General features: G+C 42.9%; 1 protein-coding gene across 1 annotated transcript in view; it reads right to left on the reverse strand.

Moving 5' to 3' along the window:
- The window catches only part of asah1b (N-acylsphingosine amidohydrolase (acid ceramidase) 1b), a 40,267-nt gene that overhangs the window by 12,288 nt on the left and 13,450 nt on the right, over positions 1-14,529 (reverse strand). The window contains exons 5-10 of the mRNA XM_078217904.1: positions 14,096-14,174; positions 9,403-9,477; positions 8,950-8,995; positions 7,091-7,235; positions 1,674-1,728; positions 737-818 (exon numbers count right to left, since the gene is read on the reverse strand). Coding sequence (XP_078074030.1) covers positions 737-818; positions 1,674-1,728; positions 7,091-7,235; positions 8,950-8,995; positions 9,403-9,477; positions 14,096-14,174 — 482 coding nt within the window. The remainder of the gene's footprint in view (positions 1-736; positions 819-1,673; positions 1,729-7,090; positions 7,236-8,949; positions 8,996-9,402; positions 9,478-14,095; positions 14,175-14,529) is intronic.

A 14,529-nucleotide genomic window follows, 5' to 3' on the forward strand; every position in this document is an offset into this window, starting at 1 on the left:
AAAGCAGGGATGTCTTGATGCACCTGTACAGGGCATTGGTGAGGCCGCAGCTGGAATACTGTGTGCAGTATTGGTCCCCTTATATGAGGAAGGATATATTGGCATTGGAGGGAGTGCAGAGAAGGTTCACCAGGTTGATACCGGAGATGAGGGGTTTGGATTATGAGGAGAGGCTGAGGAGATTGGGTTTGTACTCGTTGGAGTTTAGAAGGATGAGGGGGGATCTTATGGAGACTTGTAAGATAATGCGGGGGCTGGATAGGGTGGAGGCGGAGAGATTCTTTCCACTTAGTAAGGAAGTTAAAACTAGAGGACACAGCCTCAAAATAAAGGGGGGTCAGTTTAGGACAGAGTTGAGGAGGAACTTCTTCTCCCAGAGGGTGGTGAATCTCTGGAATTCTCTGCCCACTGAGGTGGTGGAGGCTACCTCGCTGAATATGTTTAAAGCGCGGATGGATGGATTCCTGATCGGTAAGGGAATTAAGGGTTATGGGGATCAGGCGGGTAAGTGGTACTGATCCACGTCAGATCAGCCATGATCTTATTGAATGGCGGGGCAGGCTCGAGGGGCTAGATGGCCTACTCCTGCTCCTATTTCTTATGTTCTTATGAAAGAACTATAAATTTCATTTCCATATTCTGAAATAGTTTACCGAAGAAGTGTATGAAAATATCTAAGTCAGGATGAGAAATGGCTATTTTCAAAATACAATTTAATCCAAGACAGTCACTGTACCTGGTAGCGTTCTCTAACACCGTTCGGGTGAGGAAGCCCATCCATATACCATCCCTTTTACCCAATATCCATTCAATGATGCCTGCAAATCAAATCAGTATGGACTTAAAAGGTTGTAATTTGTGAATGTCAAATTGAAGTTTAATTTTTAATATATGAAACACCGTGTTTACACTTTGCCAAATAAAATGGACAAAGTTATGGTACAACGCTTTCTCATTTATGAGATATGATACTTAGATTTCTACTTGGAACTTGGTCATGGAAGGAAACTCCCAAGAGGAGAGTGGCAATGATGACCTCTCCGCATCCCTGAAGAGGTCAAACATATCTACTGACTCTTGGGAGACCCTGGCTAGTGACCGACCAAAATGGCGGAGGCTCATTCAGGAAGACGCTGAACATGTTGAGAGACTTAGTTGAAAACGTAGAAGGGGTGAAGACAAGATGTCCGAGGAAGTGCACAAAGCTCCAAACAATCCAGCTATACAACCCTGCAAAGCACCACCTGCCCTGCAGAGTCTGCAGATTGGGCATTGAACTTATTGGCCATCTCAGAACTCACTGAACTGGAGCGGAGGCAAATTATCCACAATCCAGAGGAGAAAATGCTGGAAAATCTCAGCAGGTCTGGTAGCATCTGTAAGGAGAGAAAGATGCTGACGTTTTGAGTCCAGCTGACCCTTTGTCAATCCAGAGAGACTGCCTAAGAAGGGGAGTATACTTTGATTATTTAATAACAATGGCATGAGAGCAGGCTGTGGGACTCATTATATTAATTTAAACAGAAGTCAATTTAAATAAATTAAATTTGTAAGGATTTCATACGGTTTGTGAAGAACATTAGTCATCTTAAAACACAAAAAGAATGTTAGAAAAAATAAAAAGTTCTGCTGAAATAATTTGAAGTCTGAATGTTAATTAGACTGTTAATTACCAATATATCCTCCATCAATGCTGAAACGCTCATTCATTGTAAGTGTGAACATCTTCTGTAAAGACAGAAACTTGGGTTACCAATTATAGCAAGATCCTCAAACTTTCACCTGGTGATTATTTCAAATTATTTTAATATTGCTGTTAGCAATGATTTTTAAATGGTCAGAGACAGCACCTTAAATTGATAACCTTATTCAGGCCAAAGGCTGGTTACTATGGGAAATAGAAAACTGTCCAATTGGAGGTACTTTTATTGAGGTTGTGGCAGAGGTAAATTGTTTTTTTGATATGAGATTTACCAGGATGATGCCAGGGCTAAGAAGTTATACTCAGCACTAAACACTGAACAGGCTGGGCCTCCCTTCTCTAGACAATAAAAAGCTGAGGGTGACCTTGTAGAAGTCTTAAAATTATGAAAGGCTTTGATGGGGTCGCCATGGAGAAATCTGTCTAAGGCCAGGGGTCACAGATATAGTCTAATAGGACATTCTGGAGAAAGTTTACCCAAAATGGTTAGAAAGTGGAACCCATTGTCACAAGAGATAAATGATGTACTGCCTCCCTGACATCAGGGTCAAGGATGCCATGGAGCAGCTGTGGGACATCCTTCTAAGGTGAACAGCCAGAGGTTGTGGTCCACATTGGTACCAACAACAACAGCAGGAAGAGGAATGAGGTACTGAAAGCAGATTTTATGGAGTTAGGAAGGAAATTAAAAAGCAGGACATGAAGAGCAGTGATCTCATGATTGCTCTCAATGCCACGTGCTGATAAGCATAGGAATAAGAGGATTGAGTGATTGAACATTGTGGCTGGAGAATTGATGTAGGAGGGAGGGCATCAGGTTTCTGAGGCATTGGAACTGGTCCTGGGACAAGTGGAGGGCGTTACATTGTAACAGGTCCAGAACGAATATCCTTGCAGGGAAATGTACTTGTGCTGTTGGGGAGGATTTGAACTAGCTTGTTGGGGGCACCGGAGGGGTAGTCCAGAGAACAGCAAGTAAATAGGCAAAAGTCAGAGTAAGGGAAAAAGTAATGAAGTTTAAATCAGGGTTACCCTACGCCTACGTGAATGCACTGTGTATAGTAAATAAGATTGGGGAATTACAGGTGCAGATTGTAATGTGGAATTATGATGTTGTGATGATTACAGAGACTTGGCTCAGGGAAAGGCAGGATTGGGTGTTAAATATTCCTGAATACAAGATAGGAAAGGAAGAAAAGAAGAGGGGTGATGGTATTGGTTAAGGAGAGCATTGCCGTGCTGGAGAAAGAGTTTGTCCCAGAGCATTCAAGGACAGGATCTATTTGGGTGGATCTGAGGAACAAAAAAGGTGCAATTATATTGCTCGGTGTAGTCTATAGACTGCCAACTAGTGGAAGGATGCAGAGGAACAAATCTGCAGGGAAATTCCAGAGAGGTGCAAGCAATGTAGACTCGTCATAATGGGGGATTTAAATACCTGAATATAGATTTGGATAGAGGTTGTGTAAAGGGCAGAGAGGGGCAAAGTTCCTCGATTGTATTCATGAGAATTTTCTCCAGCAGTATGTGGCTAGTCCAACAATAAAGGATGTACTGTTGGACCTGGTTCTTGGAACTCAAGTGTCAGTGGGGGAACATTTAGGATCATTGTATCGTAAAGTTGAGGATGATGATAGAAAAAGGACAATGGGCAAACCAGAGTAAGAATAATTAACTGGGGGAAAACTGACTTTGCTGGAGCAAAAATTGAGTTGGACTGGATAGACTGGAACCAAAGATTGGCGGGAAAAACTGTAGCTGAATTAAGAACTCCTTCAAAAAGGAAATGGTTTGTGCATAGTCCAGGCATATTCCCTCAAAAGGGAAAGGTAGGGAGAACAAATCCAGACCTCCCTGATAAAGAAGAAAACATGTGCTGATGACAGAGGTCAGACAAAGTACAACTGAGAACCAAGAGGAATACAGAAAGTTCAGAGGGAAGGAGAAAAAGCAGATTAGAGAAGCAAAGAAGGATGAGGAGAAAAGACTGGCAGCCAACATAAAGGGCAATACCAAAGTCTTCCAGAGGCACATAAATAGCAAAACAGTGGTAAGAGGAGGAGTGGGGCTGATTAGGGATGAAAAACGGGATTTACACATGAAGCCACGGAGCATGGCTGAGGTATTAAATGAATATTTTGCACCTATCTTTATCAAGGAAGCAGAGGTTACCCAGGCCATGGTGACAGAGCATAAAACTGTAACGAGAAAGGTTCACAACTGATAGAGGAAGTATTGGATAAACTGTTGGTACTTAAAAGTTGACAAAGCACCTGGACAGGATGAGATGCATCCAAGGATATTGAAGGAAGTGACTGGAAATTTCAGGGGCAATGGTCACAATCTTCCAGTCTTCTCCAGACTCGGGGGAGGAGCCAGAAGATTGGAGAATTGCAAATGTTACGCCCTTGTTCAAAAAAGATTGCAAGGATCAGTCAGTTAAACATCAGTGGTGGGGAAGCTTTTAGAAACAATTATTTGGGATAGAATTAGTAGTCACATGGAAGAGCCAGCATTGATTTCTAAAGGCAAAATAGTGTTTAACTTGGAGGATTTTGAAGAGGTATATTTACTTCCAAAAAGCATTCAATACAGTGTCACACCACAGACTTGAGAAAAGTCACAGCGGTGGAATAAAAGGGGCAGTAGCAACATAGATACAGAATTGGCTGAATAATAGGAAACAGAATAATGGTTACTTTTTGGGCTGAGAAAGCTTTGCAGTCGAGTTCCCCAAAACAGACCCCTTGCTTTTCTTGACATATATTAAATGATCTAAGGGGACAGTTTCAAAGTTTGCAGGTGTTCCAAAACTTGGAAGCATTGTGAACTGTGAAGAGGACAGTATAGAACTTCAAAAAGACATAGACAAATTGGTGGATTGGGCAGATAGGTGGCTGATGACGTTCATTGCAGAGCAGTGTGAGGTTACGCATTTTGGTAGAAATAACATGGAGATATAATATAAAATGACGACTATGATTCTGAAGGGGTCTTTTGGAGAGTCAGTGTAGACCCGATGGGCTGAAGAGCCTCCTTCTGCACCGTAGGGATTCTATGGACATTCTAGACTGTGTAAATTTGAGGTAATCAAAAACCTACAACCCGTATCCCCACTCATCCCAAGTTGATTAACCTATCACCCCAGTGCTTGCTGAGCTACAATGACTTTCAGTCAAACCACATTTTGATTTTAGAATTCTCCTCCTGTTCTTCCCTGAATCACTATGGCCACCGCCACTCTCTTTTGGTAATCTCCTCCAACCTGACAACTTCGCAAATATCTGCGTTCATCTAATTTTAATAATTCTCTGGTGAGTAACTCAGTCCCCAAAGTCTGTCCAGCATCTCGGAGCTTTAAGTCAGGAGTGTGATGGAATACTCCCAACTTTGCCTGGATGAGTGCAGCTCCAACAACACAAGAAGCTCAATACCATCCAGGAAAAAGCCTATTTGATCAGCGCCCCATCCACCACCTTAAACATTCACTCCCTCCACCATTAGTGCTAGGGGGCAGCAGTATGTACCATCTCCAAGATGCACTGCAGCAACTCGGAGGCTTCTTCAGCAACACTTTCCAAATCCATGACCTCTAACAATTGGAAAGACAAAAGGCAGCAGACTCATGGGAACACCGACATTTGCAGGTTTCCCTCCAAATCACACAACATCCTGACTTGAAACTATATCATTGTTTCTTCACTGTCAATGGGTCAAAAGCTTGCACCTCTCTCCCTTCCTTTGGATGTGATTATATCAGATGGACTGCAGTGATTCAGGGCAGTGGCTTACCATCACATTGTAAGAGTTTTAACAACACCAGGTTAAAGTCCAACAGGTTTATTTGGTAGCAAATGCCATTAGCTTTCGGAGACCTGCTCCTTCGTCAGATGGAGTGGAGATCTGCTCCCAAACAAGGCACATAGAGACACAAAATCAATTTACAGAATACTGATTAGAATGCGAATCTTTACAGCTAATCAAGTCTTAAAGATATAGACAATGTGAGTGGACGGAGCATTAGGCACAGGTTAAAGAAATGTGTATTGTCTCCAGACAGGACAGCCAGTGAGATTCTGCAAGTACAGGAGGCAAGCTGTGGGGGTTACCGATAATGTGACATAAATCCAACATCCTGGTTTAGGCCGTCCTCATGTGTGCGGAACTTGGCTATCAGTTTCTGCTCAGAGATTCTGCGCTGTTGTGTGTCGTGAAGGCTGCCTTGGAGAACGCTTACCCGAAGATCAGAGACGGAATGCCCGTGACCGCTGAAGTGTTCCCCAACAGGAAGAGAACACTGTAGGGGAGCACTTCAGCGGTGACGGGCATTCAGTCTCTGATCTTCGGGTAAGCGTTCTCCAAGGCGACCTTCACGACACACAACAGCGCAGAATCTCTGAGCAGAAACTGATAGCCAAGTTCCGCACACACGAGGACGGCCTAAACCGGGATCTTGGGTTCATGTCACACTATCTGTAACCCCCACAGCTTGCGCCTCCTGGACTTGCAGAATCTCACTGGCTGTCCTGTCTGGAGACTATACACATTTCTTTAACCTGTGCCTAATGCTCCGTCCACTCACATTGTCTATATCTTTAAGACTTGATTAGCTGTAAAGATTCGCATTCTAATCAGTATTCTGTAAATTGATTTTGTGTCTGTGTGTGCCTGGTTTGGGAGCAGATCTCCACTCCATCTGACGAAGGAGCAGGGCTCCGAAAGCTAATGGCATTTGCTACCAAATAAACCTGTTGGACTTTAACCTGGTGTTGTTAAAACTCTTACTGTGTTTACCCCAGTCCAACGCCAGCATCTCCACATCATGATTACCATCACATTGTCAGGGACAATTAGCAATGGGTACAAATGCTGGCCTTGTCAGTGATGCTCACATCCCATGAAATAAGAATTAACAATAGGTTTTTGGTCATCTGACTTTATATCTGCCGTGGCTCCATGTCATATTTTGTTCTATAATATTCCTATAAAGCCTGGGGATATTTCATTGTTAGAAACTTGACCCAATTTATAACATTACAATTTGCTATTAATGATTCACTTGGTTATTTCAACTTGGAGCTACTGACTGCGCTTTAGATATCAAAAGGAAAATCAATTGTGTGTCAAGAATTTTGGTAGTTCTTAAATCTCAAGTTTCTAATAATCATTTAGGCCAGTTTGGTTCAAATTGTGGCTCGTGCTACACAAGTCCCAAATCAGAAACACTGTTCCTGGGATTGCACTTTGAATATCATTGCCATATGTAGCATTGCGTCTTGACCTAAAGGAAATAAAGGAAGAGGCTTTGGAGCAGCTCATCAGTCCTTGAAACAGAGATGGATTAGAAGGCAAAGGTAGGAACAGGTTTAGAATTTCTCAATAACTTACTGGTCTCATGCCAGTCAACATTCCAACATATCCGGCAAAACTAGTGGATTTAAATACGGTTTTGTTGTTCCTTTGGAAATCTAGATTCACTGTTAGAGGTCGAAGATATTCTGGAATCCTCCAGCTACTGTTTTTGGAATCCCAGCTGTGTGGTGAAAACACAAGCGTGATTGATATTTAGGATCAAGTACTACCCTCCCCCCCCCCCCCCACCCCACACACACACAAAATACTGGCATAGCATTGGCACCAACTAAAAACAGCTCCCCGCCCTACTGAAAAAGGTCCCATTTTATTTTTACTCGATCAAGTGTTTGGACACATTTAACAGATGTTTAACATCATGTACAATGCCACACCTATTTATCCAACAAAATCAATTTGTGAATATAGTTAAGATCTAACCAAGACTTACACTCATTCTTCATGAACAGAAAGTCGCCATAGTCCCAGAAGACTATAGGCTGCTCTCCCCTTTGAGGGGGAAAGCTGACTGGTGGTGATTTAACCTGAGAATCACCTCGCCTCAGGCGAGGGGCAAGGTTACCTCCTGAGAAAGTAGAGGCCTTGGTGGGCTTTCCTAACTATACCGTAAGTGTGGAGGGACCAGGACAGATTGATGACCTGCACACCTAGAAACTTGGAAGCTCTTGACTGTTTCCATTACATCCCCATTGATATAGAGAGGGGCATGTCCTCCATTACGCTTCCTGAAGTCGGTGACTATCTCCTTTGTTTTACTGACATTGAGGGAGAGATTCTTGTCTTCGCACCATTTCACCAGATTCTTTATCTCTTTCTTGTACTCCGTCTCATCATCGTTTGAGATCCGAAGAATAGTAGTAGGCCAGTGTTAAACAAAAATATATCACATTTGGCCTCTTTAAGCTGTTGAGAGGCTGGTTAGTGATTGTAGATAGATAACCCAATGTAATGGATGCATACAATTGATCCATTGAGGCAATTGTAATTTTTTTTTAAAAAAAGTGCCCATTTCAATTTCCTCACCTCCTAACTGAAACACGATTTGTTGCTAGTGTATGGCTCCACAAGGCTGGACACCCTCCGATGTCACCCAAGGAGTACACAATTACTAATCCTGTTCGCATACGTACAGTGGACAGGAGCAGGAAATGTAGGTGACATTTCATTAACCCTGGAATTCTGGGACAATGGTAATACCCCGATAGTTGAGAATAGTTAGGCGTGCAACTCTGGGTGAACCATCTGGATTAAACTGAAAAAAAATTAGAACCAATTAGGATTCCATAATAAAAAAAACAGAAAATGCTGGAAATGCTCTCCACCTGTATCCCCTGAGAGAGAGAGAGGCAGAGAGAGTGAGAAAGAACAGACATCGACGCCATTTCTCTCTCTTTGCAGATGCTACCAGACCCACTGAACATTTCCAGCATCGGCAATATCTTACTTTTGTTTCAATTAGGAATCTAAAACTTGCTGAATAAAAAGCCAAAAGTGTGGTTCCCTGATAGGAGATGCCATCGCTAAAACCAATACTTCTCACACCTTCAAAAAAGGATTACTATCACACCGAAGTTACCTTCTCATCTACTGAGATTTATACAAAAGACACTGATATAGTAAGAAATAAAACATTCCCATGAAAAATTATATAAAATGTTAAAAGATATTGCTCTGTTCATACTACAGTGGTAAACCATTTCTGGTCTCAATTTCCTTCCTGTGATGAAACAGGTACAAAATCTAAAACTGAATCTAGCCATTTGATGCATGGATTCAAGCTAATAATGATCAAATCAAACTAAAATTCACCTACCATTAATACTACCCAGAAATGTTTTCTCCCCCCAGAAATATAAATCAAATCAGGTTCTTACCCAAGGAATAATCCAAAATCCAGATTTCTAGCATGGTACAATCTCCCTAAAAGTCAAGGATAAATATGTTCAGTTCTTCTACCAAATCAGCCTCAACAATGCAGGTAACATAGCTGGAATCTTCAGAATCCATTTAGTCCTGCAGCTTGTTTTTTCCTATCCCACAGTCAAGGAAAACAAAAGGCATTGTGTGCAGCAAGAACAGGAAAGACAATACAAATAAAGGATCAAAGAAATCACCAGATTTTGTCATTTGTGATGTTGTGTTTTTATCATGGTGACATCAAGGGCTGTCCTATAACCCAAACTGTGACGAAATAAATATTCAAATATTTGATAGACATCTTGTTGTGAAGATATTTACTAGTTTTACCAAACAATTCAGTTAATTCCTTTAGCACTCTGAGAAAACATGACCAACACAGCCAGTTGAGAAATCTTTTGCTGACATACCTGCTTTATCTTCAGCTACGAGTGATGTGCACACTGTGAATACTTCATAGAAGATATTAAATAACATCACTTCCCCTGAGAGAGGAAAAGAAAAGTGGTCAAGAAACTTGAAAGCAAATCTGCCAGTTTGACAAACCAGTTTAAATATCTTCTCAAGCTTTGCGAAGCCCCAGTAAAATTCCTCTTCCTCCTCCTCTTAACTTTTTAATGATCAAGAGGAGGAACGATGCTGTGGGAAAAATTACACTCCCATTTTTGGCCATATGTCACCATCAAGTACTTCAATGTCATGGATGGAAAACAGGATAATTGCAGCATCCACTACCTTGCCCCCCCACCCCCCCCAAAAAAAACTGTCTCAACAATGGACATGACCCCAATCTCAAGAGTGTTTCAAACTGAACTGACTTTTTGTGTTTCCAAGACCAAGCTTATTTATATTTTCTTTATTTATTAGTGTCACAAGTAGGCTTACATTAACACTGCAATGAAGTTACTGTGAAAATCTCCTGTCGCCACATTCTGACGCCTGTTCGGGTACACCAAGTGAGAATTTAGCATGGCCAGCACATCTTTTGGAGTGTGGGAGGAATCCGGAGCACCTGGAGGAAACCCACGGTGACACAGGGGGGAACGTGCAGACTCCACACGGACAGTGACCCAAGCCGGGAATCGACCCGGGTCCCTGGCGTGAAATCAGAATTAAACAGTTAAGGTATCTGGGGCTGCCATTACTAAAAATTAGATTGATATTTGATTGCCCAAATTTATTTCACACTGGGCGGCACGGTAGCACAGTGGTTAGCACTGCTGCCTCACAGCTCCAGGGTCCCGGGTTCGATTCCCGGCTTGGGTCACTGTCTGTGTGGAGTTTGCACATTCTCCTCGTGTCTGCGTGGGTTTCCTCCGGGTGCTCCGGTTTCCTCCCACAGTCCAAAGATGTGCTGGTTAGGTTGATTGGCCATGATAAAATTGCCCCTTAGGGTCCTGGGATGCGTAGATTAGAGGGATGAGCGGGTAAAATATGTGGGGATATGGCGGTAGGGCCTGGGTGGGATGGTGGTCGGTGCAGACTCGATGGGCCGAATGGCCTCTTTCTGTACTGTAGGGTTTCTATGATTTCTAAGAGAGGTAAATCATTTGAATCTTTTTCTAATGTATTTTACATTTCATTATCGGGAACTTTCCGGTCCCGATTGAATCTCCCGCCCCGCCAGGAATACTTCGTCCCGGCGGGGTTCAGAGTAGCTCCCCACGTTCGGGGAACTAGTGAGAGACCCTGCCAGAATGAAGGGGGGGGGCAATCAGGGGGTCAGATGGCAGAGGGGTGGTGCCCCCTGGGCATTGGCACCCTGGCAGTGCCAGCCTGTGCCCATGCCCAGGGGCACCTTGGTACTGCCCACCAGGCATCAGACAGTGTCAAGGGGGTGAGGCCTAGGGCATGGCAATCAGTCTAGATGGAGGGAGGGCAGTGATTGGGGCGGGCCGGGACAGGGAGGGGAGAGGGGTCAGGGCTGGCCCGTGAATTGTTGTGGGGGCCATGATCAGGCCGTGGAGGTGGGGGGGGGCGGGGGGTGCCTGGAGGGGCAGCATTGCGGGGGGTCCTGAGCTGGCCTGCGATCGAGCTGACCAGCAAATGAGGAGACTGCCAGATCGGGGCCACTGCTCACAAGCAGAGTTCCAGAACTGTCAGACTCCGGCGCGAATAGGCCCCCTGGGTTTTTAATGATATTCACGACTGGGACCTCTGCAGTGCACAGAGTGCGGAGATTCGAGTGTGGAGTTGAACTGAGAAAACAGTCGTGATCTAGAACAGTTTTCTCACCAATTCAGCATTTTTGGGAGAATCTTCCCCATGGTTACAACATAGTTCAGAATTTTTGACTCAACAGTTCACCAGTAATAGGCTTTTCTTGATTGCGAGTATTAGGGATATAGAGTCATTGAGAATCATCACAACTGTTATGGTCAGTTCATATCTATTTTATAAATCTACATAACAATCATGCTGCTGCAAAATTGTGTGAAACTGACATCTTGATGCGAAGCTGTTATTTAAATGAGAAGATTACAGTCTAAGACATGCATCTTTACCACCTATTGTTACAGTTAATCTCATGGAATGATTCAGGGATGAAACTAGAAAAGCCAACAACTAATGGCTATCTACGTCAGGAGTGAGGGCAACAAATTCTAACTCGGAATTCAGTGATAATGAGATGAGCTCTTGGTAAGCGGTTTATAGTTATTACTTTTTAAAATTGAACTAAAATTTAAGCTTCCATCTTAAACTGCGTTAACAGCAAGACACTTTACAGCTAATGAGGGGTCAATTGCAAGTAGAGCGGATGATAGATATTACATGGTTGGGGGCTGACAGACCAGTTGAAGCTGGCTATGTCCAAAGAGATGTATAAAGAGAAACAGTTGTGTAAGCTATAGTTTGAGCAGTGAGTCCTAGAGGTTTACAGCATGGAAACAGGCCCTTCAGCCCAACTTGTCCATGCCACCCTTTTTTTTTTTAAAAAACCCCTAAATTAATCCCAATTGCCCGCATTTGGCCCATATCCCTCTATACCCATCGTACCCATGTAACTATCTAAATGCTTTTTAAAAGATAAAATTGTACCCAACTCTACTACTACCTCTGACAGCTCGTTCCAGACACTCACCACCCTCTGTGAAAAGATTGCCCCTCTGGACACTTTTGTATCTCTCCCCTCTCACCTTAAACCGATGCCCTCTAGTTTTAGACTCCCCTACCTTTGGGAAAAGATATTGACTATCTAGCTGATCTGTGCCCCTCATTATTTTATAGACCTCTATAAGGTCACCCCTCAGCCTCCTACGCTCCAGAGAAAAAAGTCCCAGTTTATTCAGCCTCTCCCTATAACTCAATCCATCAAGTCCCGGTAGCATCCTAGTAAATCTTTTCTGCACTCTTTCTAGTTTAATAATATCCTTTCTATAATAGGGTGACCAGAATTGCACACAGTATTCCAAGTGTGGCCTTACCAATGTCTTGTACAACTTCAAGATGTCCCAAACTCCTGTATTCAATGTTCTGACTGATGAAACCAAGCATGCCGAATGCCTTCTTCACCACTCTGTCCACCTGTGACTCCACTTTCAAGGAGCTATGAACATGTGCCCCTAGGTCTCTTTGTTCTGTAACTCTCCCCAACGCCCTAACACTAACGGAGTAAGTCCTGTCCTGGTTCAATCTACCAAAATGCATCACCTCGCATTTGTCCAAGTTAAACTCCATCTGCCATTCGTCAGCCCACTGGTCCAATTGATCAAGATCCTGTTGCAATTGGAGATAACTTTCTTCACTGTCCACTATGCCACCAATCTTGGTGTCATCTACAAACTTACTAACCATGCCCCCTATATTCTCATCCAAATCATTAATATAAATGACAAATAACAGTGGGCCCAGCACTGATCCCTGAGGCACACCGCTGGTCAGAGGCCTCTAGCTTGAAAAACTCCTCTCTACAACCACCCTCTGGCTTCCGTCAAGAAGCCAATTTTGCATCCATTTAGATACCTCACCCTGGATCCCGTGAGATTTAACTTTATGCAACAAACTACCATGCGGTACCTTGTCAAAGGCCTTGCTAAAGTCCATGTAGACAACATCAACTGCACTGCCCTCATCCACCTTCTTCGAAAAACGCAATCAAATTTGTGAGACATGATTTTCCACTCACAAAGCCATGTTGACTGTCCCTAATCAGTCCTTGCTTCTCTAAATGCCTGTAAATCCTGTCTCTCAAAATGCCTTCCAACAATTTACCCACCACAGATGAGAGGCTCACTGGCCTGTACTTCCCAGTATTGACAGAATGAGTAAAGACTTCCAAAATTGGAACCTGGAGAATGGACATTCAGTGTTGAAGGTGGTGGTGCCAGGTACACTAGCTAATATTTGCAAGACATATGAAATCTGAAGTAGAATGAACCACACAAACCTAAAAATGGCAGCTCAGCTGGGGGGGATTCAAATGTTGGGTGTTAACTTGGGCAAACATCAGCAGGAAGGGTCACACCGTGTGCTCAAAACCTCTGGTGAAGAAAGATTCAAGTTGATAAGATCAGGGATGGTTTTTGGAATGGGAGTTTGAGACTGTAGTCATAACAGAGTGAAAGGGAGCAAGCAGTGAAGGAAGAAATGTGGCTGACTATCTGAGACACAGGGAAAGGCAGGAAGAAAATGTTAAAATAAGGCGGCCCAGAGCAACTTATATTCTTAGATTTAAAGCTTTATTTCCGTGAGGGGAAAAATGAGGACTCTGAGCTGAGCCACTAAATAAAAATCAGAAGCACCAATAACAAAAATGGTTGTTGGATTGAGGAAAGAGAGATTAGTTAGTAGTTTCAAAAATAGCCATGGATAGAGGTGAAAAACTAGTTAAAATCAAAGCGGTCCCCCATAAGAGTAATAATGAAAAGCCTGAGAGAAAGCAATTAACCTTCAAAGGTAAAATTGTTTGACAAACCTCAATTCTTTGAGCAGGTAACAGACATAATAGGTGGGAGGAAATGCAATTGATTTGAGTACATGAAGCAATATTAGTAAGTCTCACTGGTTACAATAACAGATTGTACCACATGATGCAACCTATTCCAAGAATAAGCCAACAATTGCTATGACAAATTGCATCTATTGTACAAGTGAATATCATACCCAAGGGTATGCCTGACACATCTGCAATGCCCTTTAATTCTTCATTAAATGGGGAAGGAAGCGTATCGACAAGTGGAGCCTGGAAGAAAAAGAACATTTTAGAATTTTTGCACGATATCAAAATCGGAAAATGTAAAGGATTATTTTGTCAGATTTAATCTGCGCATTTCTCTATTCAAACTGAGCACTGAGTGACAACTTAACTCAAACTGACTCAGCTTAAAATTAGTTTACTAAAGAGAAGATGTTGGAATTCCAGTCAATTGATAAAAGAGTGACAGTATTTGAACAGTTGATGGTAGCAGGTTCTTCCATGGTCTATCTGATAGCCTCTATAGCCAACATTGGATATGCAATAAGCCATCTGGAGTTCAAAATTTCAGGGTTGCTCCAGGACCATGGTGTAGAGTTTCTGCTTTGGGCACAACCTGCTG

This window comes from Mustelus asterias, chromosome 1, assembly GCF_964213995.1.
Source record: "Mustelus asterias chromosome 1, sMusAst1.hap1.1, whole genome shotgun sequence".
NCBI lineage: Eukaryota > Metazoa > Chordata > Chondrichthyes > Carcharhiniformes > Triakidae > Mustelus > Mustelus asterias.